The sequence below is a fragment of the Sparus aurata genome, chromosome 21 (genome assembly GCF_900880675.1).
Source record: "Sparus aurata chromosome 21, fSpaAur1.1, whole genome shotgun sequence".
Lineage (NCBI taxonomy): Eukaryota > Metazoa > Chordata > Actinopteri > Spariformes > Sparidae > Sparus > Sparus aurata.
Window position 1 is genome coordinate 27,011,605 of NC_044207.1, and position 21,750 is coordinate 27,033,354.

Sequence of the window (21,750 nt, forward strand, 5' to 3'; positions counted from 1 at the left end):
ATGTTAAAAATGTCATAAATACAATACTGTACATACCTCTATACGTTCTACTCCTCTCACTTGAGCTGTGTAGCAAATGTTACAGAAATGTCAACAGGTTCTAAGAAGTGCCAATGTGACTTTTACATAAAAATGACTCAAGGTCCGTGTCAAACTTGACACCAGGGTATTAAATTGACAGAGCATTTATGAATTACATACAGTGCATGTCTAAAAGAAGCTTAAGATAGAGAGACAGACTAATGTGAGGGCAGAGGGGAGGGGAGGGCTTAGAGAGAGAGAGAAAGAAAGAGAGAGAGCACCGTGCTCTTACAGTAAATCAGGCACGACGGAGTGACCTTTGATAGCCCCAGACAGAAAAGGTTACATGAACGGTGGAGAAAATGGGTCTGTCTGTCACTTACCAGCTAGCTATAAATTAGATCGTATACGGGTCTGTGTGTGTGTGTGCGTGTGTGTGTGTCTGTTTGAGGTCAAAAGAACAAACAAAACTCAGTGTATCTTTCTCTCATCCACAAAATATTAGCAATAAATTGTTCCTTGTAAAATCCCTTCTCACACCTTCTCTTTCATACCTACTGAAGGATAGTGAGAAGGTTTTCTGTGGTGCTGATCATTAGGATGATCTTTTATATAGACTGTAATGCATAGGTCAACACGTATAAAAACACATTTTTTAGCAGGGAATGGGATTTAACATTATAGCAAGATGCTATCTATGCTAGATAGCTAGTTAGCTTGCAATCATTAGCTAACTCAAAGATGTTAGCAACAACATTCATCCACTAAATGAGTCATTCCATCTGTATTTCTCCTTGATAACACTAGCTAAGGTTTTTTTTTTTTAAGAACGTCTATATACCAGAGCTTCAATAACCTTGTTGGAAGCTGGATCCAAAAAATAATAATTTTTGGACCCGTCAAACATCGATTCACGATCACAATAATGTTTTTAAGTAAAAGAAATACTTGAATTCTGCAACTGTCTACGAACTTTGGATGTATTTTTTTTTACATATGTCAACATAAAAATGTTATCAATATGACCTTTAAGATATGACAATACACAGTGCAGTGAGTAAGGGGGAAGATTGTGGCATCAGTATAATGTGACATTGTTATGCTACCTTTGAACAAATGTAGGTGTCTTTTATAATGTTGTTGTCGATGTTCAGCTGATGGTGATGTCTACCACTCAGCGTAATACACTCTTTACATTGGACAAAATTTGTCTTCAGTCTGGAGAAAGGAATAAAAAAGCCTTCTACGTGATCTTGGTGTCAAGTGTTGCTTTTACAGGTCCTCCCGCAACATCTTTTAACCAATACTTTAAAATAACTTCCAACAACAGCCCCAACTGATTGTTTAGTCTTAAAGACCACCTACACAAAATGCATCTGCGTGCTGGTGAACCTTAAAGTGATCTTTGAAGGTAGAGAATAATAATTTAAAAAAAAAGATGATTACCACCTTTCAGGCCACAGCAGAATATTAAGTAATATTCGCCAGGTGGTTCAAATCCCACTCATGTTCATATCATTCACATCAGCACCTCCAAGGCAGTTTAATGATTTCTTGAAGGGCAGGATGGCTGTGCTCAACAGCCCACCTATTATTGCTGGCGACTTTAATTTACCTCCCAAGCTATGCCGGTTGTCCATGCCCTTGATACTCCCTTAAGTCCCCCATGCCCCTGTAGTGCCAAATGTGCTAAATTAAGCTTACTGTATTTTACAAACCTCAGCGACCTAGGCTATCTAATAAACTACTAATGGAGGGAAACACAGGCATCTCATTAGGAGGTTGCCAAAAGACACACACACATAAACACACACACACATAAACACACACAACTTGAAGTAACTTTCCTCTGGCTCAAAGCCGGACATTAATGATGTTCCAGCTGGTTTTAACAACTATTTATTTATTGAGGGAGTAATTTTGCATTGTAGGGAACCTGATGAAGGTGTTTGGGGAATTCTCACGTATTAATCAACCAGCAGTGTTTGTCTTTCTCCGGAGAGGAGAGGAGAGGAGAGGAGAGGAGAGGAAAGGAGAGGAGAGCAAGGGCAGGGCTTCTACATTATTTTCTCACGCACACATATTTCTTGAGTAAACACAGGGAAAGGGGACTATTTAAATGGCAACTTGGTGACAATGTGTTGTGATTGACAGGAGAAGGAGGGGGCTGATGGGAGGATTCTGTCAGCGACTGATAACAGCTGTCTGCTTCACTCACAAGAGAGACAGACAGAGAGTGAGAAAACAGAGAGAGTGAGGGAGACATGCACGCACACCTAATAAGATGCACAGTAATGCACCCTTGCATATATTTCCAATTAAAGTCGCTGCTTGCGTCATTCATGAGTTACGTAACGCATATGGAAAAAGGCAGATTACAGAGTCCATCGTGCAAATTTCCATCAGCACAAACAATCCATCGTAGCCTGACACCGCTCTGTACCCCAGATGATAAACTGAGATGCAAAGTCACACATGCACGCACACGCACGCACGTACACACACACACAGACTTATTAAACATTCATCGGAGTGAGTTTGGGGTAATGAACGGGAGTCAACAATGAATTATGGATCATATTCTAATGGCTGACTTACCCCTCTCATTACTGGCATGCTAATGTGATTGGGAAACAAATGATTATCAGCTTTATTAGAAAGGGGAAAAGAGCTGGAGAGAGAGCAGGGGCTGGTGATCCCAAGACACCCCCCACCCCCATGACTGTTCCACCTGGAGGAAAGAACGATGTGGAGGTAAGAGAGAGATCATTTGAAGAGTGTGGATGGCAAGAAATTAGTCTTTAGTCATTATTTGTATTATTATTAATAATATTCTCACACATCTTTAAATGTGTCTCAAATACGACATCTAATCAATAACAGTGCATAGATCATCACTTACTAAAGCGTTTCACGGTCATGCTGTCTGTGTTTGTTCCATTGGAAGATGTTTTTTCCCGCAAATGTGTTGAAAATGGAAACTATCACGTAATGAATTCCCCTCAGCAACACAAAATACACTTAATAACCATAGTTCTGCACCAATCTGCACAGACCTACAGCTCCGCACTGATGTAATACGTTGGAGTGCATGCATACACACCCTCAGGCATTTATCACAGCACTGGTCAAGGTGGAGACATCTCTCGCAATCTGTCTCTCAGCTTATTGGCACCAAAAGACTTGCTTTTATGCTTTGCCCAGAGATTTATGAGGGACTAAAGCTGTGTGGCTGCGTGCATGACTGCATACATTAGCAGCATATGCACATCTCGCAGACTGAAAGGGATCAGGTTGATGTGCTTATTGACACCTCACCTCCCTCTCACTTCTTCCCCTCCTCGTGTCCCTTCTTCCCCTCCCACCATCCATCTACCCTTCAATCCATCACCTTCCTTTAAAAGCCTGTTAGGAAACCCAATACCTTTCATTAGCACAGAAAGATTAGCTTTTTAGCAGGAGGGGTGTGTGTTTGAGTGAGCGACTGAGCGGAGAAACAGTGGGTGGGAGGGATAAATAAAGATAATCAAAGATGCCTGTGCCAGACAGCCACTTAGCTTAACCTGCAGTGAGCTGAGCACGCTCAAACACAAGCGCACAGTTACACACACGCTTACAAGACATTACACACCTCACAGCACTGATATTGAAGGGTTTGGAACAGTTTGAAGAGTTTCATTCCAGAAAAAGATACCCGCCATCAGGGAGAAGTGACATTGAACTACAAATTGATTGCTGGCATGAAAGTAAAGCCGACAAAAGATTCTAATTAAAGTTATGAGTCATTTTAATCCTCCTGCTTGCAAAATACTCGGGTTTTGATGATATAATCGTTTGGGTAGTTGAAATGTTAACTGATGAATTTTAGATAGCATCAAATTGAGATGAAATAACATGAAAGACATCATAAAGTCATTGACTGAGAAGGAAATCATATTGTACTTAACATACTCATAACAATATTTTGGGTGAATTAAACACACTATGGGGAGAGGCAGCTTATCTTCAACATTAAAACATAAGCTCTTTTGTATGAGGTTCATTGTTGACCCTCAGCTTCACTGAGTAGTTTGTCTGCATGCCAGTAAACAGCTCTTCTCTATTCTTTCAATTAAGGCAGCAGGATATTGCTGCACAAACTCTTGTGTGTTTGACTGAGATCTGTGTTTATTGTATCCATTCTGATTGTTTGACCTAAAGGAACCTGCGTGAGGTCAATAAGCTTTTAAATTGTATGGACCTTGTTAAAATCATATTGTATATCCCAACAATACATTATTTTTTAAATTGTAGTAACAGATTGGGGCCAATTTGGGGCAGTAAAGCATGTTTTTAACACAACATTAGCATGTTTTTACCCTATACATTAATACGGTGGATGTGTTGGCGAAGAGCTGCTTATTTACTGTGCACATCCAGTAGTCATGAAGAAGCCTTATCATTCATTTGGAGTCATGTTTCTTTCCACCTGGCAGGTTGATTGGACTCCCTGCTTATAGCTCTGTCTTGGTCTCCATCCTCTCCTGAGAGAAACGTGTTGTTAGCTGCTAAATGTTCCGCTTTTCCATTTTCCCTCCGTCTTCTGTTCTATCCTGGGCAGGTAGCAGACAGTGAGTTACCAGAGCCTTGCTGCTTTGTTGTACAACTGAATTAAAAGAGATAAGGCCAAAACAAGAGTTGAAAATAGGAGTGTCAGTTTCAGACTGCCTAACACCCCTTAGCCAGTAAATGACTTTGAGTTTATTAAGAAAAAAAAGCTTAATGAGATAAAAGAGGTGCTTTGAAAACTACTGCTTTACTGTTGACATTCCTAGTTGTATCACACTAAAACACTGAGGAGCTGAGGAGAACTGCAGCGCCAGATTATAATTCTTCACTTATTGCTTTACACATACAGTAGTGCTGTAACCAATTGTTAATTTAAAAAATATTGATTTGTACTTCCTTTTTCTCTTGACCAGTATTCAGCCTACCCGTGCATTAGGAGCACCTGGTTTTGTTTAATCACTGCTGGATCCAAACAGCATTTCCTCTATCAATTTTTATTGAACATGTTTATGTGATATGCCTCATATAGGAATATGAGTAGTTTAATAACTACACTTCCTTTGACTAAGGGTTAACAGTACCAGTTTGTAAAGGCATGAGCTTACGCATTTTTGTTTTAAATGCACTTCATGCTCTTTTGTTCGTGATCAAAGCCGACTTATCACACTTTGCACATGCCAATATTTTGATTTACAATATTGTTGGTTTTTTTATGTGAATGCAATGAGCCAGCCATCATTTATGTGTATTCATTCATAACAAAAAAAATGACAAAATACACACACAGACACACACACACAGAGACACACACTCATTAGGCACCTTTTGAGTAATCTTGAAGGACTTGACATCAGTAAAAACAATACCAATGCATTTCCCCTGGGATGAGATAGCACTCCTATTAATCTATCAGACAGCGCACACACACACACACACACACACACACACACTGAAAACACAGTTATTTAACCCACTATTTCCCTGGAGAGAGGGTCTTTAACAGTAACAAAGCAGTGTCCAATCACTTACATGCTTTTCTCCTGTGCCTCCTCTTTCCATAGAAAACAATCTGGAGAACAAGATTACACACACACATACACACACACATACAAAAGCATACAAACACACACACACACATGCCCTCACCTAATACCCATCAGCTTTTGGGAGAGAGGAAAATCTATATTTCATCTGAGGAGCTGAGGTGTTTGTGCACACGCTGAGTTTGTTTGTCATTAGGCCTAACCCCCGTGGCTCACCTAATCAGGTTGCTGTGTATGTGTGTGTGTTTAATTCTGTGTGCAGGGGTTTGAGAAAGGGGAGAATATGACTCTGTGTGTTTGTCTCTGTATTTGTATGGTTGGAAAAGTGTCAGGGAGTGAGAGTCATGGGAGACAGAATCGTGCAAACACACACTTGAGGCCGAATTAAAGTTATCGATCGGCTATGGCATGCTCTCACACAGAGATCAAAGCTTAACCCTGATCAATGACATTTGTTTGTTGGTGTGTGCGTGTGTTTTTATGCACCATTTCAATTTCCATCTTTCGAGAAAGCTACTTTAGTATTCTTAAACTTTACAAGTTTTGTAGCCAGGTGGGATCTTCATTATAACAAGACTAAGAGCCCAGAGGCTGACCTTTGGCATGGCGGTGCTTTGGTGTAAATGCTAACGTCAGCATGTTAACATAGACTTTAAACAATGTTAACACTCATGTATAGCAGATATGTTTCATAATATTCATCATTTCAGTTTTGGGTGTTAGCATGCTTACATTTATTAACTAAAGATAAAATATATAACATGTTAAGTTGTGCACATTGTTGAACAACGTTCAAACAAAGAGAAATCCGTAACTACACACAAGGTAACGACGCGCTCCATTCGGTCCCCTGGCGCTTTAACTACGTCATTATCTGCGTCCACATGGTAACTGTGGGGATGGTATCTTGAAGCCCCTTTCGCCTGATCAGCCAACCCCGTCTGTGGCCTAAACTCTGAGCTCAGCCAACAATTACTCAGTTTCCCCAAAGCATATCACTGCAAAGCTGTCTACTTCCCATACAATAACACCAGTGGAACAAGTGTCTCCTTGCTAATAAGGACATCGGACAGCACCACAGTTAACCTATATGCAACATTAAACTAATAGCTGCCCACTGCAATGATTGCCAATGAATGGCACCAAAATGACAGACAATCAGACTCTGTGCCCTACAATCTTATTCACCAGAGTGAAACCTCAGTCTATCATTTCCCCTCTGTCTACCTTCATTAGCACGTCTTCACATGTAATGGCCAAGAACTGTGGCAGCCAATCAGATAAAGCAGTGTAGTCATTTGAAAGGGGGGCTGGTGACACAGTTAGTGTGTCAGTGTGTCTAATTCCCTGCTTTGCTCTCAGACATATTTTAATGGAACCATGGAAACATTTGGCTCCTTTCACCTCATTTGGCTAAACCAGTGAGCGTGAAAAAGATATAGGGTACAGTATGGTTTTTCTCTAATCACATCATGGGGAGGGCTTCTAAAGGACGGTAAATGTCTTTGAGATGAGACAGCTCTGCTTAAGAGCTTTACTTTTGTCGCTTCACTTAAAGTTAAAGAAACAAAGTGAGATATGGAAATTTTCACTCACCCTTTCTCTTTTCCACCATCATCTCTCCTACTCTCAATGCTCTTAAGATGCTTCTCACCACTGGACAGTGTGTCATTTGTATTTTAGGTTTAGAGGTTACCCAGGTGTGTTCCACTTCTCTTTTATTGTTTTATGTTCTTAATATCTCCGAGGTGAGCAGATGATGATAAATCAATAGAGACAATACTTTCTCTCGATGTCAAAGACCAAGGGAACACTCAGTTGTACTGGTTTATGTGTACTGGTATCTGTGTTAATACCTATAGTAATATGCTTACATATGCCCACAGTGGAGTTAAGCCTAATTCAGCTATTGACAAGGAGCACACATAATACACACCTCCCGAGAGTTTATATGGGTATTCATAAGCAACAAGAGGATGAGGCTCGGGAGAAATTTTGATTTAGAGTATCTAAAGGACAAACTCTGGAGGCTGAAAGAGAAACAGCCCCATCTACAGGATGTAAGTGTAACTGAAATCCAACGAAAAACCTCCCCCCTGACACTGCAAGGAAGGCTTTGTAAATAACTTTATTCCAGTGGATCTCTTTGTCTCAGCAAAGCTTAATGGGCCTCCTGAGAGCACGCCCAGGTGAACATGCTGTAAGAGGAGACTACTACCTGTGTCTACCACAGCACAGAACAATGCTGTCCTTTTTTTTTTTTTTAAACAAAATCTACTGTATCTGCAGATTTTGGAGGGGACACTGCAGTACTTTGCCAGTGAAATAAGGGTGTTCTCTTACACAAAGTGTTGACTTAGTGAACAACATCCTGGAAGTGGTCAGCACGGACTCAGCATTTCTGATCACAGGTTGCCGGGGTCCCCTCAACTAGAACGCACAAACACACTTGATATACTCAGAGGAGAGCAAGCTCAGAACTTAAACACGCAAACACACACGATCTGGGAGACTGGCCATGCTCTCTAACCCCTTCCTGCGTACAAGGACCTGCCTCTCAAATATCACTGAGTCCAGACAGAGGAGGAAGACCTTTGCGGAACAAAGAAGAGGTCTGATACAGAAGAGCTTGCTGGTGACACTCTGCCTTTTCTCCAAACTACAAAGAGATCACATGCCCCCGGTGGCTCATCCGAATTGTCCCCCCTCGCTCGACTCATCTCTGGGTGGAGAAAAACACCAAAGAGGTGGGAACAGGGAAAAAATGGCAGGATAGGAGAGGGGGCAATTTTGAAGTGGGTCAGATTGTAGAGATGAAAGGAAGAAGAGGACAGTTGCAGGGTGGAGAGGGGATGAAGAGGCAGAAAGAGGAATAGTAACAGGGGGGGTTAGATTGAGAAACTGAGAGGGATTAAGCAGAGTCACCTTGACAAGAGGGGTCACATTTCATCCAAAGTGATACTCTTTGTAAGGTGCCTTAGGTATCAACCAGCTGCTTACATTTTCACATTTTTACTCCCGACCACAAAATAACAAAACAGCAAAAATTGTATAACACTTTAGCATTAGATAAAACGCACATTATAATGTGGTTTGTTTGCTCTAACCCACTCCGCGGATGCCTGCCAGCAGCGCTTTTGCGCATGTGTGTGTGTCCAAAAGAGCTGGCAGCCATGCAGAGGAACGGGACAGATGTGTGTGTCGGTCATTACTGTAATCGCACCATTTACTTCATCTACCCTGGAAGGGACGGCTGGTCAGCACCATCTGGGCACACGCACACAAGCTCATACATGGCAATCACCAGCCATGGTGGGTCTCATGGGTAGTCAGCCAGCAACAGGAGGGAGGCTCTGAAATGATCATTACGTGTGTGTGTGTGTGTGTGTGTGTGTGTGTGTGTGTGTGTGTGTGCCATCTTTGTCACTGTCTCAATTTCTCCCTCTTTCCCTGATGACATTTTTCTCTCTTGTTGCTCTTTTCCCCCACTCGGCTCTATTCTCCTTTTTCATCCATTTCCCTGTCTCCCCTGAGTCCAGCTGTTTCAGAAATACATGAATCTGTCGTTTTTCCCTGGAGACTACAAGACAAAATGAAAAAGGCCATGGTGAGTGGTACCAAAGTGCGGACTTGTTCGAGAGAGCCAGCGCCTGAAGAGATGATGGCCGTCATGGTGTGTGTGTGTGTGTGTGTGTGTGTGTGTGTGTGTGTGTGTGTGTGTGTGTGTGTGTGTGGGTGTGGGTGTGGGTGTGTGTGCGGTTGAAAGATACGGAGACCTCAAGCTCATCTACATGTAATTTTCCTCCCCTAACTGAGGACAGAGAGAGGGTGATGGGGAGAGGAGCGGAGGAGCGGTTGAGGGGAGAGACAGGCTGAAGCTTCGGACTCAAGAGCGCCAGTCTGATCGTCAAGCAACACGTAGTCATGGCAACGGCAAATGGAGAGAGCGTGAGGAGGAGAAACAGAGGAGGAGAAAAGAAATGAGGGAGACGCTTCAGGTTAAAACTGCATTGCTAAGAGATTAAATGAGAGTTTAGCTGGTGCTGCGCCATGCTACATTGGAGCAGAATATTACTGTACATCTTCTTACAGGTCGTATTTCATTTACAGTGAAGAGCTGAGATTTTAAATATTGCCTGAGGAAACATTTTTCCATTTGCCCTCTTACTCCTCCTGTTTACATTACTCAGCAATGACTCTGTTCAGAACTACTCTTGAATATTTATCACCAATAGCTGGCCAAGAGCATATCTCTATTCTGCTGTTGCTCCTCTGCTCCTTCATCACTCTATTCTCTGTCTCATTTGTATTCTGTAAGCTCGCTGCCCCTCCTCATTCTCCACCCCGGCATACACCCTCTCTTTTTCGCCCTTTTCTCTCCATTGGTTCCCTATCCTACTCTTCTCGCCCCCCACCAGTTGTCCTAAGATCTCTTTTTCTGGCCTCCATCCCTCCATCCCTGCAGAGCATAGCTGACATTGGGCATGAGGTCAGAGAGATGGGCAGTCATGCTCCTGCTGTCAGCAGGCTCAAATGGGCTTAGATACAGTGTGTGTGGAGACACCCGAGGGACACCCTCACTCGCCTCGGGCTCTGGACAGGCATACACACACACACACACACACACACAAGCACACATTTAATCACACACTTTTGTAGCCATATATTAATGGAAACACACACACACATACATAGATTAATACTGGCACAAACCGCCTTGCATATCATGTAAAGGACATGTATTTAAGCGGAATGACACACACACAATAAATGTGTGCAAAGAGCATTCATTCATGCAAGCACACACACACACACACACACACACACACACACATTCACTTATGTAAACAGAATGAGGAATGGAATTAGAGATTTCAGAAAGGACAAATTCCCTTGGAGGATTGCCATGGATTATTGGCTGGTATAGCTAGTGTTGCAAACAATGGAAATATTTGCTGCTGATGAATGTTGAACACTTGTTAGAAATAAAGACATAAACCACCAAAGGTCATATACATTCATTAAGCATATATATGTCATGTGAAGTGAAAAATCACTTCCATCCACTGTTTCTAATGTTCAAAGGCGTGACATTAAGCCAAAGGGAAGTGATCACAGAAAATGAAGCAGCTGTATGAACAAGTACATTTTACAAAATCAAAAGAGGCATGGTTGAACTACATTTGTACACTTTGTACTGTAGGAATACTAGAAAGGAGAATGTTTTACAGTTGTAAATCATTCAGGTTTGATAAGTTTCCTACTGAGAGGATCCTTGCTGTATGCTTCTAGGTACTGCATAACCCTATGTATGTATCAAATGTATGACCATAAGGTTAGCAACACACTCAAATGTCAAACATCCCAGGAAACTCTGCCTTCTCCAGTCTGCCCATTTTAAATTTGGATATGATTACATTTGTGTACTAAGGTTAAATGCAGAAAGTGAAGGATCTCTAAAAGGGTAATCACTGCTGTGGTATTTTAAGTAACACAGTTAGAGAAATGTCCCATTTTTCCATATTTTTATATAAATGGCATAAAACGTGTAATAGGATGTCATGGCTGGGGTCACTTTGGATTACAGTTGAAGGATGCTGTAGAAAACACTGTCCCACACTGCCACCATGTGGTTATGACACACAGAACATAGGTTAAAAGTAGAAGAAGGTACACAAAATAACTATGTTACTGTATTTGGACAAATTTTACATCCTTAGTAGCCGTTGCCACATGTTTATATCGAATATTTCAAAAAATGGCATCCTGTTGTTCTGCCCTCTGACACAAATACACAGCCATACAATTGGTGAAACTATAGTATTTATCTGTGTGACTCATATTTTGCTAAAAAATGGAAAATCTTTCAAGTGTATCACAGGTGTAATAGCCCTACCTGTCCTGAAGGCGTCACTGCAGGTAGGTCTCCTCTGAAGGCTCAGGTTACAGGATCGGGTAGCAGGTCATACACAAACAGCATCCACCATGCAGGATAATGAAGCCAGCCCATGCTGTATTGTCACAGTGACAGGCTGACCATCAAGGTGTGTATCACTTTACCAGCTGACAGCCCTCTGAGCTAGAGAAGAGAAAAGAAACATTATGTTGGGACCGTAGAAAGAGAGTATCGTTTTTATGATTGGGAAAATGTCCTTTTATAGGTTCTGATCTTGACAGGAAGGACTGAGTTGAGTTTGTATCTTTTATCCATCTCTATGTGATTCTCTATTCTCATTTCAAGTAGTAGTATAACCTAATTTCTTCCAGCTGAGTCTTCATGGCCGAGGCCACCAGCACGAGCAGTAGCAGTGGAGGCGCAGGAGGTGTGCGTGTCCCCCAGGAGCCCTCTCTCAAAACTGGGGTGGTGTTGTCAGATGAAAGGGTGGACTTCCTTCGGGAGCAGGCCTTCTGCGTGCTGCGAGTGAAGACGGATAAGTGGAACCGCTTCATTGGAGCAGAGGAGAACCAGAAGATTATACTGGATTTTCTGGACCACATCTGGACCAACAGACTGCTGCTCTTCACAGGGCCTGGAGGGACACTGCATGCAGGGGATGCTCAGGTAGGAAATACAGAAAAGCCTGAACTGAGTTTATAAAAAGTTCGGGCAGCTGCTATCATAAATGAGTTTACCTTTTGTTTTCATATTCTGTTCTGGGCTACAGTCAATTTCCTAGGCAAACCTAATTATGGTTAAAGCCTTAAGTAAACAGTTAATGTTGCAGTTCATCTCTTGTTTTCAGCATGCATTGTGTGTTGACATGATATGCCTAAGGTAAAGATATGTAAAATGATGATGTGCACAGCTATAGGGTGGCTGCTGTTGAAGCACATTTCATTAGCTGTTTTCCTGGGTGGCATAGAGGAAAAAGAAATTGCAGCAGAATTCCTCACATCCTTAGAGAAAAAAGCAGAACACTGCCAAGCACATGCAACTACATCCTGAGTTTAGCTTCATTACACGACACACTTTAATATCCTGGGCTTGCCACTGCACCCCATTTAACAAACGTTTTTTGAAATAAGTCACTACTTATTTCTGGGGCTTTCAATGCTGTTGAAAGCATTCCTACTGTTTCTGCATCTCTGAAGACGTCCCCACCATGGAAGACCAAGCTGCTGTGCGTGCTAAAGAGAGGTGTAAAGAGAATTGCCCGCCAAGGATTCAGACACCAACTGCGGCTGGGAGAAGTGCCTGGATATCCCATGGAGCATCTGCCTGTTGTCATCTCTGAGGTGGGCTAGTGCTGTGTGAGTGTGTGTGATGATTTGGGATTTCTGACTTATGGCTGGTAGGACAAATGAAGTATGCATGGTTTGGTGTGGTTTTAGTGCAGTATGAGTAAGGCTTCATGTGACAGCTTGTGTGTGCTGCACAGGTGCTGGTAGTTGTGTTGTCTAACGGTCTGAACCATGAGGACTGGCCGCGGGTGGTGTCTGATGACATCCACAGGCACCTGGAGAAGCTGAGGAGCAGGGTGGTGACCCTGAGAGGCCGTGCTGAGGGACGGACACTGCTGCCCCTGCCATTGTGTGTGGAGAGGGCACGGCCACAAGACATTGCACTCAGGTCAGTTCATGGCTAATTGCTAGCTTAATCTGCTACCGTTAGAGTAACAATGAAGAGCCTAGCTAGCTTATGTTCGTCTTTTTTTACCTGTTAAAACTTCTTGGAATAACCGCACAGGTTGTTTGACGACACTCACCGCATTTCAAGATTCATTAAATGTCCTTTTGGTCAGCTGGAAAGAATAATATTCCGTGGGCTGCATAGTTAAACATGTTTAACCCGTTTAAAAACTTCGGACGTCAAACTCAATTGACAGCCGGAAGTGACGTACTGCCTGCTTGTATTGTTTAAACGTAAACAAAATTAAACGTCACTATCAGTTTCACTTATTTGCGTTAATCGTATTGTAATATTTAATATTCAATACAATTTTCATAGTTTCACAAAACAAACAAAAAGGAAAAAGGAAAGTCAGATTTGAATGTGACGTCGGGGGTCAGGCGCCATTTCCGGGCGCCATCTTTGTTTACTTAAAACCCCGACTCGGGATTGAGCTAATAAAACTTTTTTTTATGTAGCAGACAGAAATTTTTAGCTAGCGTTTGGCTAAGGTTATAGAAAGAAACTTGGAAATATCTTCAAAACAGCAGTAAGTGCTCTTAAAATGTCATCAGTGAGATGTCTCACATTTATATGTTTTATGTAGCCTAGCTAGCTTGAATAAAAGTAACATGTACCCTGTAGAAAGGCACAAACTTTTTAGTAGTTGATAGAGGGTAAGATATAATGTACAATAGAATATATGCTACTATTTGTCATTGCATAAATGATGATATCAATAAAAGTATAAGTTGCTAATGCACCAACAAAGTGTCAGCGTCTTGTTGCAGTGAATTATTGTTGTGCAAAACAAACTAATAAGTTCATTGTGATGGCATTTAAAACTTTCTAAAGTAATATTTTTGTCTTATTGGTGGTTTGCTTCTGTACTTTCATCTTCACAAGCCTATGTTTCCATTTTTACCCAGACTGATTGCCTTTCTCTCTGTCTCCCTCAGCCCCACTGGTTGGCCACTAGACCGTGGCTTGTTATACTCTATAGAAACTCTGATAGTTCAGTGGTCTGGACAGATATGGAATGTCCTGAAGAAAGACTCTGGTATGGTGCTGCTCCGGGGAGACCACCCAGGCCCCAACATGGAGCTTCAGTTTTGGACCACTCAGAGGGAAAACCTGCTGGGCATCCAATCACAAGTATGACATTTGCTCTGTGGAAGTTAGCAGGGGTGCAGTCTGTCAAAATGTAACTTCAACTGCATTTTCAAAGTACCAACAAAAGTTTTAGTTTTTTTCAAATTCATAGACCATTCATAGATGGTATTCCCAAATACCAGATTTTAGCCCACATGTGGAATGGGCAGATGAATTAAATGTTAACAGAGCCTACATGCATAACATAGCAGAGTTTCCATAAATCTTCCTCATCAGCTCAGGTGATATACACTCGTCCACTTCATTATGTATGCAAGCAATGTTGTCCAATACAACCATTCTCTTACCATGTATGTATGTAAAGAGGGAGTACTAAAGTTGGAAACATCTCTCAGTATAATGTGGTCCAATACAGCGCTACATTTAAATATGACCTATCATTATAATTTGAATTATACATTTCCTACAGTGTCAACAAAAGTCAGCGTTCTAAGCTTTGTAAAGCTAGTAGATTATAAGGCAGAAGCGTTGTATTGAATTGTAATAGATTGCACAAGTGTACCTTATAATGTGGCCACTAAATCCTACTATGATGACCTTTTCAGATCCAGAGCCCCAAAGTGGATCGCATCATGGAGATCCTGAGACGCGTCAAGAGCAGTTATTACTCCTCCTTTAAGGAGGTCTGCCTCAAAGTCAATGAGGGTAGATCTGCATCACTCCTCATTTATCAGTTCTACTTAATTAGTTTCCTCGTTCAAATCTCTCACTGCCCAATTTCACATTTAGTTTTACCGAACATAAACTAGTCTTGCACTCAGAGTTTATAGATGTTATTACAATAATTTCTCCTGCACAGTTTCACAGTACCTTGTTTGTTTGTTCTTTCTATTTTTTTTTCTGTTTGTACAAAACTTATATTGAATTAGCCTGAAAATTTCTTCTGGATCCAGGAGGAATTTTCAGGCAGAATAAAAATAATTTATTCTTTACCACTTTTGGTTTAAATTGTCAATCTACAGAAATAACACAGCTTTTTAACCACTGTATCATTTACTGTTAAGTTAACTATTAGGATCATCTCATCCATCATTCTTCTGTATGTAATCATGATAGCGGTGCTGGAAGCAGAGGACATAGATCTGTATCTGCGCCCACTGAGGAGAGTGATCAGCAGCCTAGAAGAGAGAAGTTTTCCAACTGTAGACGCCCTTCTGCCTCCTCTTTTCCACACTCTCTGTCTCATATGGAGCCGTTCCCAGTACTACTGCACCCCCAAACGCATGGTGGTCCTCCTGCAAGAGTTCTGCAACCTGATCATTGAAAAGGTGGATGTTGTATCTATGTGTGTAAGAGTGAGGACAGAATAAGATGAATTAAGTAAGTTAAACAACTGATCTTCTTAATGATTGTGTGCCCATGTGCAGGCCTTTGCCTACCTCATCCCTGAAGAACTATTTAAGATGGAGCTTGAGGAGGGGGTGGAGAGAGTTCAGATAACCATTTCAGTTCTGCACACCTTCAAGCAGCTGTTTCATACTTACCGCCAGCGGATCCCGAAGTACTACAGACACACCCAGACCATCAAGCTGTGGGATTTTCCGGCAACACTTGTGTTCCAGCGTTCAGACTGCATCATGGACAGGCTGCTTATGATTGAGGTGACTAGCACATCTCTGTGTGTGTTAAAAATGTGCACATCTGTTACAATATTACCACATTATTTCCTGCCTCTTATCTCCCTGACCCATCAGTGGTTTTTCTCCTCTCATCTGTAGGAACTTTTTGCAACAGCACTGGACTTTCTGAAACTGGAGAAGGTTGAACTGGGTGGATCCAGAGGGAAAGTCCTCAGTGAGATGGTATTCAGCATGAGTGAGGAGTTCCATGACCGCTGGCGGGCCCTCAGAGAGAGCAAATATGACCCCCTGGACTATACTAACGATGTGAGGCACAGTGAGATTGTTGCAGTTCTTTTGATATCACACTGCTGTGTAATTAATAAGCCCCAAAGGGCTGTGATTCACAGCATTTTTTAAGTGGCATTGACAGGCACAGCTGAAAAATAAAAAATAACAATTACATTTTATTTTTCTGCTCAGCAGTGCAATAATTGAAAAGTAGCAAAGCAAAGTAGTTGCTAAGCGACACGCAAGAATCAGTGACAGCAGGCATTATTAGCCAGTGCATCAATATTTAATTTACTAGATATTTTACAGCTATTTCACCACAGCTTCCAGTGTGACTTAGCCAATCAAAACTGGAACTCAATCAGTAATGAATCTGTGTTATAATATATTTTTCACAAATGTGTTTTTTACTAACCAATTCTGATCAATTCAGCTAAGAGAGGTACTGCCATGAAAATGCAATGCAATGAAAATAGCCTAATAGAATAAGTAGACACAAAGCTTTTTAATCAGGCAAGTGGCTGAAAAAGTCCATAATTTCCTGTCTAATGTCATCTTGTGTCCAGGATTTTGTGCGTCACTACAGGCGTTTCATGGAACAGAACAAAGATTTTGACCAGAGGCTGGGGACCGTCCTCAATCTGGCCTTCCAGCACTCTAAAAACCTAAAGTCAACCTTTAAGGTATGTATCTCACACCCTGACCCCTTAACCAGTCCCATTACAGTATTTATTTATATAACTCAGGGACAAGGTGATGATCAGCTGCAGTAAACCAGAACCGTGTGATTGGATTTTAGACTTTCTAAATGTCTCAAATGTACGCTTTTCTAAAGTTGTGTTGTTGTTGTTGTTGTTGTTGCCTAGTTGTTGAAGATCTTCAGCACCCTGCTTGAGAGGCCCAGGATCCATCAGCTGTTCTCTCCAAACTACAACGTGTTGCTGGCCATGTTCAACCAGGAAATAGACTACTGTCAGTTTATACTTGATCAACACAGAGAGGGGGTAAAAGGAGTTTAGCAGAATATAAATATTCTCAATTAATGTGATTATTGACAAAATCACTTCAGAATGTACAAAAATACAGTCATGTAATCAGACTACAGCCAGTTCAAATAACATTGCAGTTTCTGAGACTTTAATGTGACCCTATTGCATTTTAATTCATGCACGTAGCTGAGCATTTCCTACACATTTCTGAAAGTATAAATCAATCTTCATCAGCCAGATTAATTCAGTCTGTGTGTTTAAGCTGCGGTCGGGCTGTGCTGTCCTGGGGAAGAACATGCCATCAGTGGCCGGCAACCTCAAATGGTCACAGGAGCTTCGGACTCGCATCCTCACCAACAGGAGCAACCTCTGCCAGCTGGCCTATATGTACGCACCAACTTTATTCATCACATGAGTACAGAATTATGTCATGTAACTGTAACTGTGTTCTCTGTTGACTTTTAGTTAAATCACTTTTAGTTTTCTACAAAAACAGACTGAAAAATGTATTGTCCCAAATTTGATCTCTACTGGAAATGAAATATCTGTTTTGGTTAAAAAGAAATTGAATTAATCAATAATTCTGGCTTACAACTGTGTCCTAAATTGCAGTGGGATTCATGATTGAGAGTTTAAAAAATATATTTTTAAGTAACTAGAGATGTTTGTGTTTCATTCCAAGCATTCTTCCTCCTTGTCAAAACCTCACACCCTATATTACAAACAATGCAAGTCAAACATCGTCAGTTCAAAACTCTCGCATACATACTGCAGGGGAGCAGTTTACTTGTCAGACATGTAGAAAAGACAGATATCTTCCTCACTATCTCAATTATTCTTTGGCTTTTTTCCTCCATCCCTCCCTCCCTCTCTCCCTTCCAGGCCTCTGGGGTGTGCTGAAGCAGACGATGTCCTCCGAAAGTGTGAGCATGTTCTGGAGGTTCTTCACCAGCATGATGAAGAGCTGTTCTCAGAGTGGACTGAGGGCCTGGAGCTAATCTGTCAATCCCACCTGAACGAACCACTGCTCATGCTGGATACTGACACGGGCCTGTTCCAGGTCAACTTCAGTCCTGCGGTAAGTAAAACATATCAGTCAGAGCTCAAATATTTGTATCTAATTGTTTTAAGTGTACAGGGTTCTGTCAGGTGTGGAATTGGTGCAGCCTACAGTCGTACCTGCTAACACATCAGATAAAGGATGTTACAGTAAATAAAGTAAACAATAGTGGAAACGTTTGAGTTTACACCACAAACAGATTAATAGATTAAATTGTTTTAAAAACATGTTTATATATATTTCTGCTTCAACAGACTGTATCACTTACTACTACAATGCAATATTGATGTATCCTGTACTAAACTCATGAAAGATTTTACATTACCTTATGCTGCTATAAAGAGGAACTATTTCTATCAGCAGCAACAAACAGACATACAAAATACAATAATTTACATACAATTGAAGAATCAAGAGAAAGTACAGCAGTAATGAATATGTATAGCCTGCAGTGTAGAAATCAGGCACAATAATCCAAGGATAAACAACTTATCTGATGTAGTGTGCATGTGCACTTTCTTTCAAGGTACTTGAATAACTTGGCAAGGTTGGCCCTCTTATATCAACCACTCAATTATTCATAAATCTTAACAACATCTGCACTTTAATCTGCAGCTCCTGTCGATTCACATTTTACCATCAAGGTAAAAGGAAACAAAATACTGAACTCTGACTTCGGATCGACTCATTTTTCTCTTCTCTCTCTCCTCAGCTGACATCAGTGCTAAGGGAGGTTAAGTATCTGGGCATGTTGAAGAATGAAAACATCCCTAAAGCAGCTCTCCATCTCTACTCCAAACGGGACAGACTCTACACGGTGGGTAGCTGAGCTCCTAGTGCTGCACTGGATATAGTTTCAGACAGCTGTATTTGTGAGTTTTGCGGCGGTAAATGTTTGTTTTTAGCTGTGAAATATGTAGAAAAACAGTCAGTGTCAGTGCTGCATTGTATCCTGTAGTACACACAGACCCTGGCCTTGGTGACCCAGTGGTACAATCAGCTCCACAGCACCATCCTGGCTGTAGAGCTGGGGTTGGTGAAAGATGAGATGGATGGGACAAGACGACAGCTGGGTCCAGCTCTCCGTGAGCTTACCTGGGTTCAGGACGAGCTGTGGGACTACATTCAGAAAACAAGAGACCTGGTCAAGGTACTGAATGTTTATTTTTAAGGAAATCTTTCGACAAAAGGTCTGAGGTTAAGCTTGTGAGTGAGTTTTTTTTGTACTTGACAATTATTTATATTCTGCTATATGTGTATTGAACCTGCTGTCTCATAACATTCATTCATTATGTCTGAAACATAAAAAAAAAAATGTAATTGCAGTTATGGTTTATTTTAGAGTTTGTTCAGTGGCACTTTCAAAAGCTGCCGTGAAACTGTTGCCTGCCAATGTAGCATGAAAACTGGCTTCCTCCTCATGTTTTCAAAGCCAGCTTCCCTCAATTATTGCAAACACTTTTGAAACAAAATGTGACATGCAGCTGTCAGCCAAAGGGGATGTAATTACTGGATGTAATAGTTTCTCTCTTTTACTCCCGCCAGAGCATTTCCAGTCGTGTCCAGAAGAGTAAAGCTAATGTGGAGGCCATTCAGGCCCTTATGGGCAAATTCAGCCACCGTGCCTTCATTACCAGAAAGAACTGTGCTTCTACTCTCCTCATCTTCTCAGACATAGAGGAGAGTGTTTCCAAACAGCACACTCTCATCAGCAGTACAGGAGAGCAAATACACAAACTGCTGCAGGTACATTCACTCACCTTACTCTCGATGCTGCATTGTCAAATCTATGAATATTTAATGTGATAATTTGGTGTTTCTTTGCCTTCTTAACTCCTCTAATACATAATTGTTCAATGTTACTACAGGAGAACCAGTCTCTGCTCGGTGTTACAGACCTGCACAGCAGCGAGTGGAAGGCGTACACAGACTACGTGGACCGCATGATCCTGACAGGCTTCTCCAGTGCGGTCCGCTGCTCCCTGCAGTACCTCATGGACAACACAGACGCTGCCCAGCGTATTACGCCACTGTTTGAGGTTCAGCTGGTACTCAACGGCAATGAGATGACATTCGATCCTCCGTTGGACTTCAGCCACGGCGGTAACTTTTATGATATCGTCGATAAGATGGTGTCCAACATCACCAACATGGCGTCCTTCATTCCCAGAGTGGCAGAGCATAAGCAGCTGGATAACTATCAGGTGCCGTACAGATCAGAGTCCAGGTTTATACAGGGTTAACATACAAACGCGAAGCATTGTCATATGTTATGTTGTTTCTATATTCTGTAGTGTGACATTAATGAAATGGAGGATTTGTCAGAGATGTGCCACGTAATACGTTCCCGGGCACGAGCAGCTATTGCTAAGGTACGTGTTTGTTTCCTGTCCACAAACGGAGGCTCATTTATGATGTGCACAGTTGTGAAAGCAGTTACAGTTGTGTTGAAATACATTGTGTTGATTTTCAGGTTAGAGAATATCAGGGATCATTTGCCAGCTACCGCTATCTCTGGACTGATGACAGGTTCGAGGTTTATGGCTCTGTCGTATATATTACATCATCAAATTGCTTGGAGGAAAGAGTTGAAAAACTAAAACATTCTAAGCAAATAGCTTCTTTTCTCATCTTTCGTAGGTCTGAATTTATGAGGCAGTTCCTGCTTTACGGTCATGTCCTAAGCACAGAGGAAGCCGAGCTGTATGCTGACTATGAGCTGAAAAAGAACCCACCCACTTTAGACAACTTCAAAGAACAGGTGTGTTTTACAATTGACTTGACCATAATTTACAGCATTTGTGGAGAAACCATAGTCTCTGGTCTTATTCACTGTGGCTCATATATCTGAGTCACTGTGTAATCCTTAATTCCAGATCAACCTGTTCGAGTCTCTATATGTACGAGTGAGCAAGATGGAGGACCGGAGGGTGTTTTGTGGCTGGCTACAGCTCGATATCAGACCCTTCAAACACACGCTGATGAATGTCATCAAGAGATGGAGCTGGATGTTCAAGGAGCACCTTCTGAACCACGTGAACCAAAGGTGAGACACACACACACACGCGCCAGTACAGACACAGATATACTCTGTAACTAAAGATTTTTAGTTAGATTCTTTCCTGTGTCACTCCTCTTCACACTGAAACTGAACATCCCTCTCCTTCCTCTCTATCCCACAGCGTGAGAGAATTATCCTCCTTTGTCCAGGACACAGCCCGTGGCCTTTCTAAGAAGGTGTCAGATGGCGACTACGCGGGCCTGGTGGACATCATGGGGCACCTCATGGCCATTCGAGACAGACAGAGCAGCACTGACCAGCACTTCAAACCTCTCAAGTCAACTGCTGAACTCCTGAAGACCTACGGACAACAGCTGCCTGAGAGCGTCTACACACAGCTAGAAGTGTGTACTAACGCACAGATAAACACATTTCATGTTGTGTACATTTACGAAT

The 21,750-nt window shown here is 41.8% G+C and overlaps 1 protein-coding gene and 1 long non-coding RNA gene across 8 annotated transcripts in view; one reads left to right on the plus strand and one right to left on the minus strand.

Annotated features, from left to right (window-relative positions):
- LOC115572224 (uncharacterized) overlaps nucleotides 1-13,451 on the minus strand; it is a 71,022-nt gene extending 57,571 nt beyond the window's left edge. For 3 of the 6 annotated variants that reach the window (XR_003982046.1, XR_003982050.1, XR_003982049.1), the window contains exons 1-3: nucleotides 13,319-13,451; nucleotides 11,866-12,153; nucleotides 11,509-11,691 (exon numbers count right to left, since the gene is read on the minus strand). This is a non-coding gene — a long non-coding RNA (uncharacterized LOC115572224). Of the gene's footprint in view, nucleotides 1-3,952; nucleotides 4,667-9,418; nucleotides 9,513-11,508; nucleotides 11,692-11,865; nucleotides 12,154-13,318 lie in introns of those variants that run through there. The other 3 variants (XR_003982048.1, XR_003982051.1, XR_003982047.1) reach the window with 3 other exon arrangements.
- Nucleotides 12,819-21,750, plus strand: part of dnah9l (dynein, axonemal, heavy polypeptide 9 like) — a 35,811-nt gene continuing 26,879 nt past the window's right edge. The window contains exons 1-20 of one of the 2 annotated variants that reach the window (XM_030402078.1): nucleotides 12,819-12,848; nucleotides 12,992-13,182; nucleotides 14,181-14,376; nucleotides 14,940-15,039; nucleotides 15,451-15,662; nucleotides 15,762-15,995; nucleotides 16,113-16,280; nucleotides 16,811-16,927; nucleotides 17,111-17,248; nucleotides 17,496-17,620; nucleotides 18,116-18,311; nucleotides 19,006-19,110; nucleotides 19,252-19,443; nucleotides 19,839-20,039; nucleotides 20,162-20,497; nucleotides 20,588-20,665; nucleotides 20,767-20,822; nucleotides 20,934-21,054; nucleotides 21,170-21,339; nucleotides 21,476-21,698. In XM_030402078.1, coding sequence (XP_030257938.1) covers nucleotides 12,819-12,848; nucleotides 12,992-13,182; nucleotides 14,181-14,376; nucleotides 14,940-15,039; nucleotides 15,451-15,662; nucleotides 15,762-15,995; nucleotides 16,113-16,280; nucleotides 16,811-16,927; nucleotides 17,111-17,248; nucleotides 17,496-17,620; nucleotides 18,116-18,311; nucleotides 19,006-19,110; nucleotides 19,252-19,443; nucleotides 19,839-20,039; nucleotides 20,162-20,497; nucleotides 20,588-20,665; nucleotides 20,767-20,822; nucleotides 20,934-21,054; nucleotides 21,170-21,339; nucleotides 21,476-21,698 — 3,189 coding nt within the window. Of the gene's footprint in view, nucleotides 12,849-12,991; nucleotides 13,183-13,516; nucleotides 13,772-14,180; nucleotides 14,377-14,939; nucleotides 15,040-15,450; nucleotides 15,663-15,761; nucleotides 15,996-16,112; nucleotides 16,281-16,810; nucleotides 16,928-17,110; nucleotides 17,249-17,495; nucleotides 17,621-18,115; nucleotides 18,312-19,005; nucleotides 19,111-19,251; nucleotides 19,444-19,838; nucleotides 20,040-20,161; nucleotides 20,498-20,587; nucleotides 20,666-20,766; nucleotides 20,823-20,933; nucleotides 21,055-21,169; nucleotides 21,340-21,475; nucleotides 21,699-21,750 lie in introns of those variants that run through there. The other variant, XM_030402079.1, reaches the window with a different exon arrangement.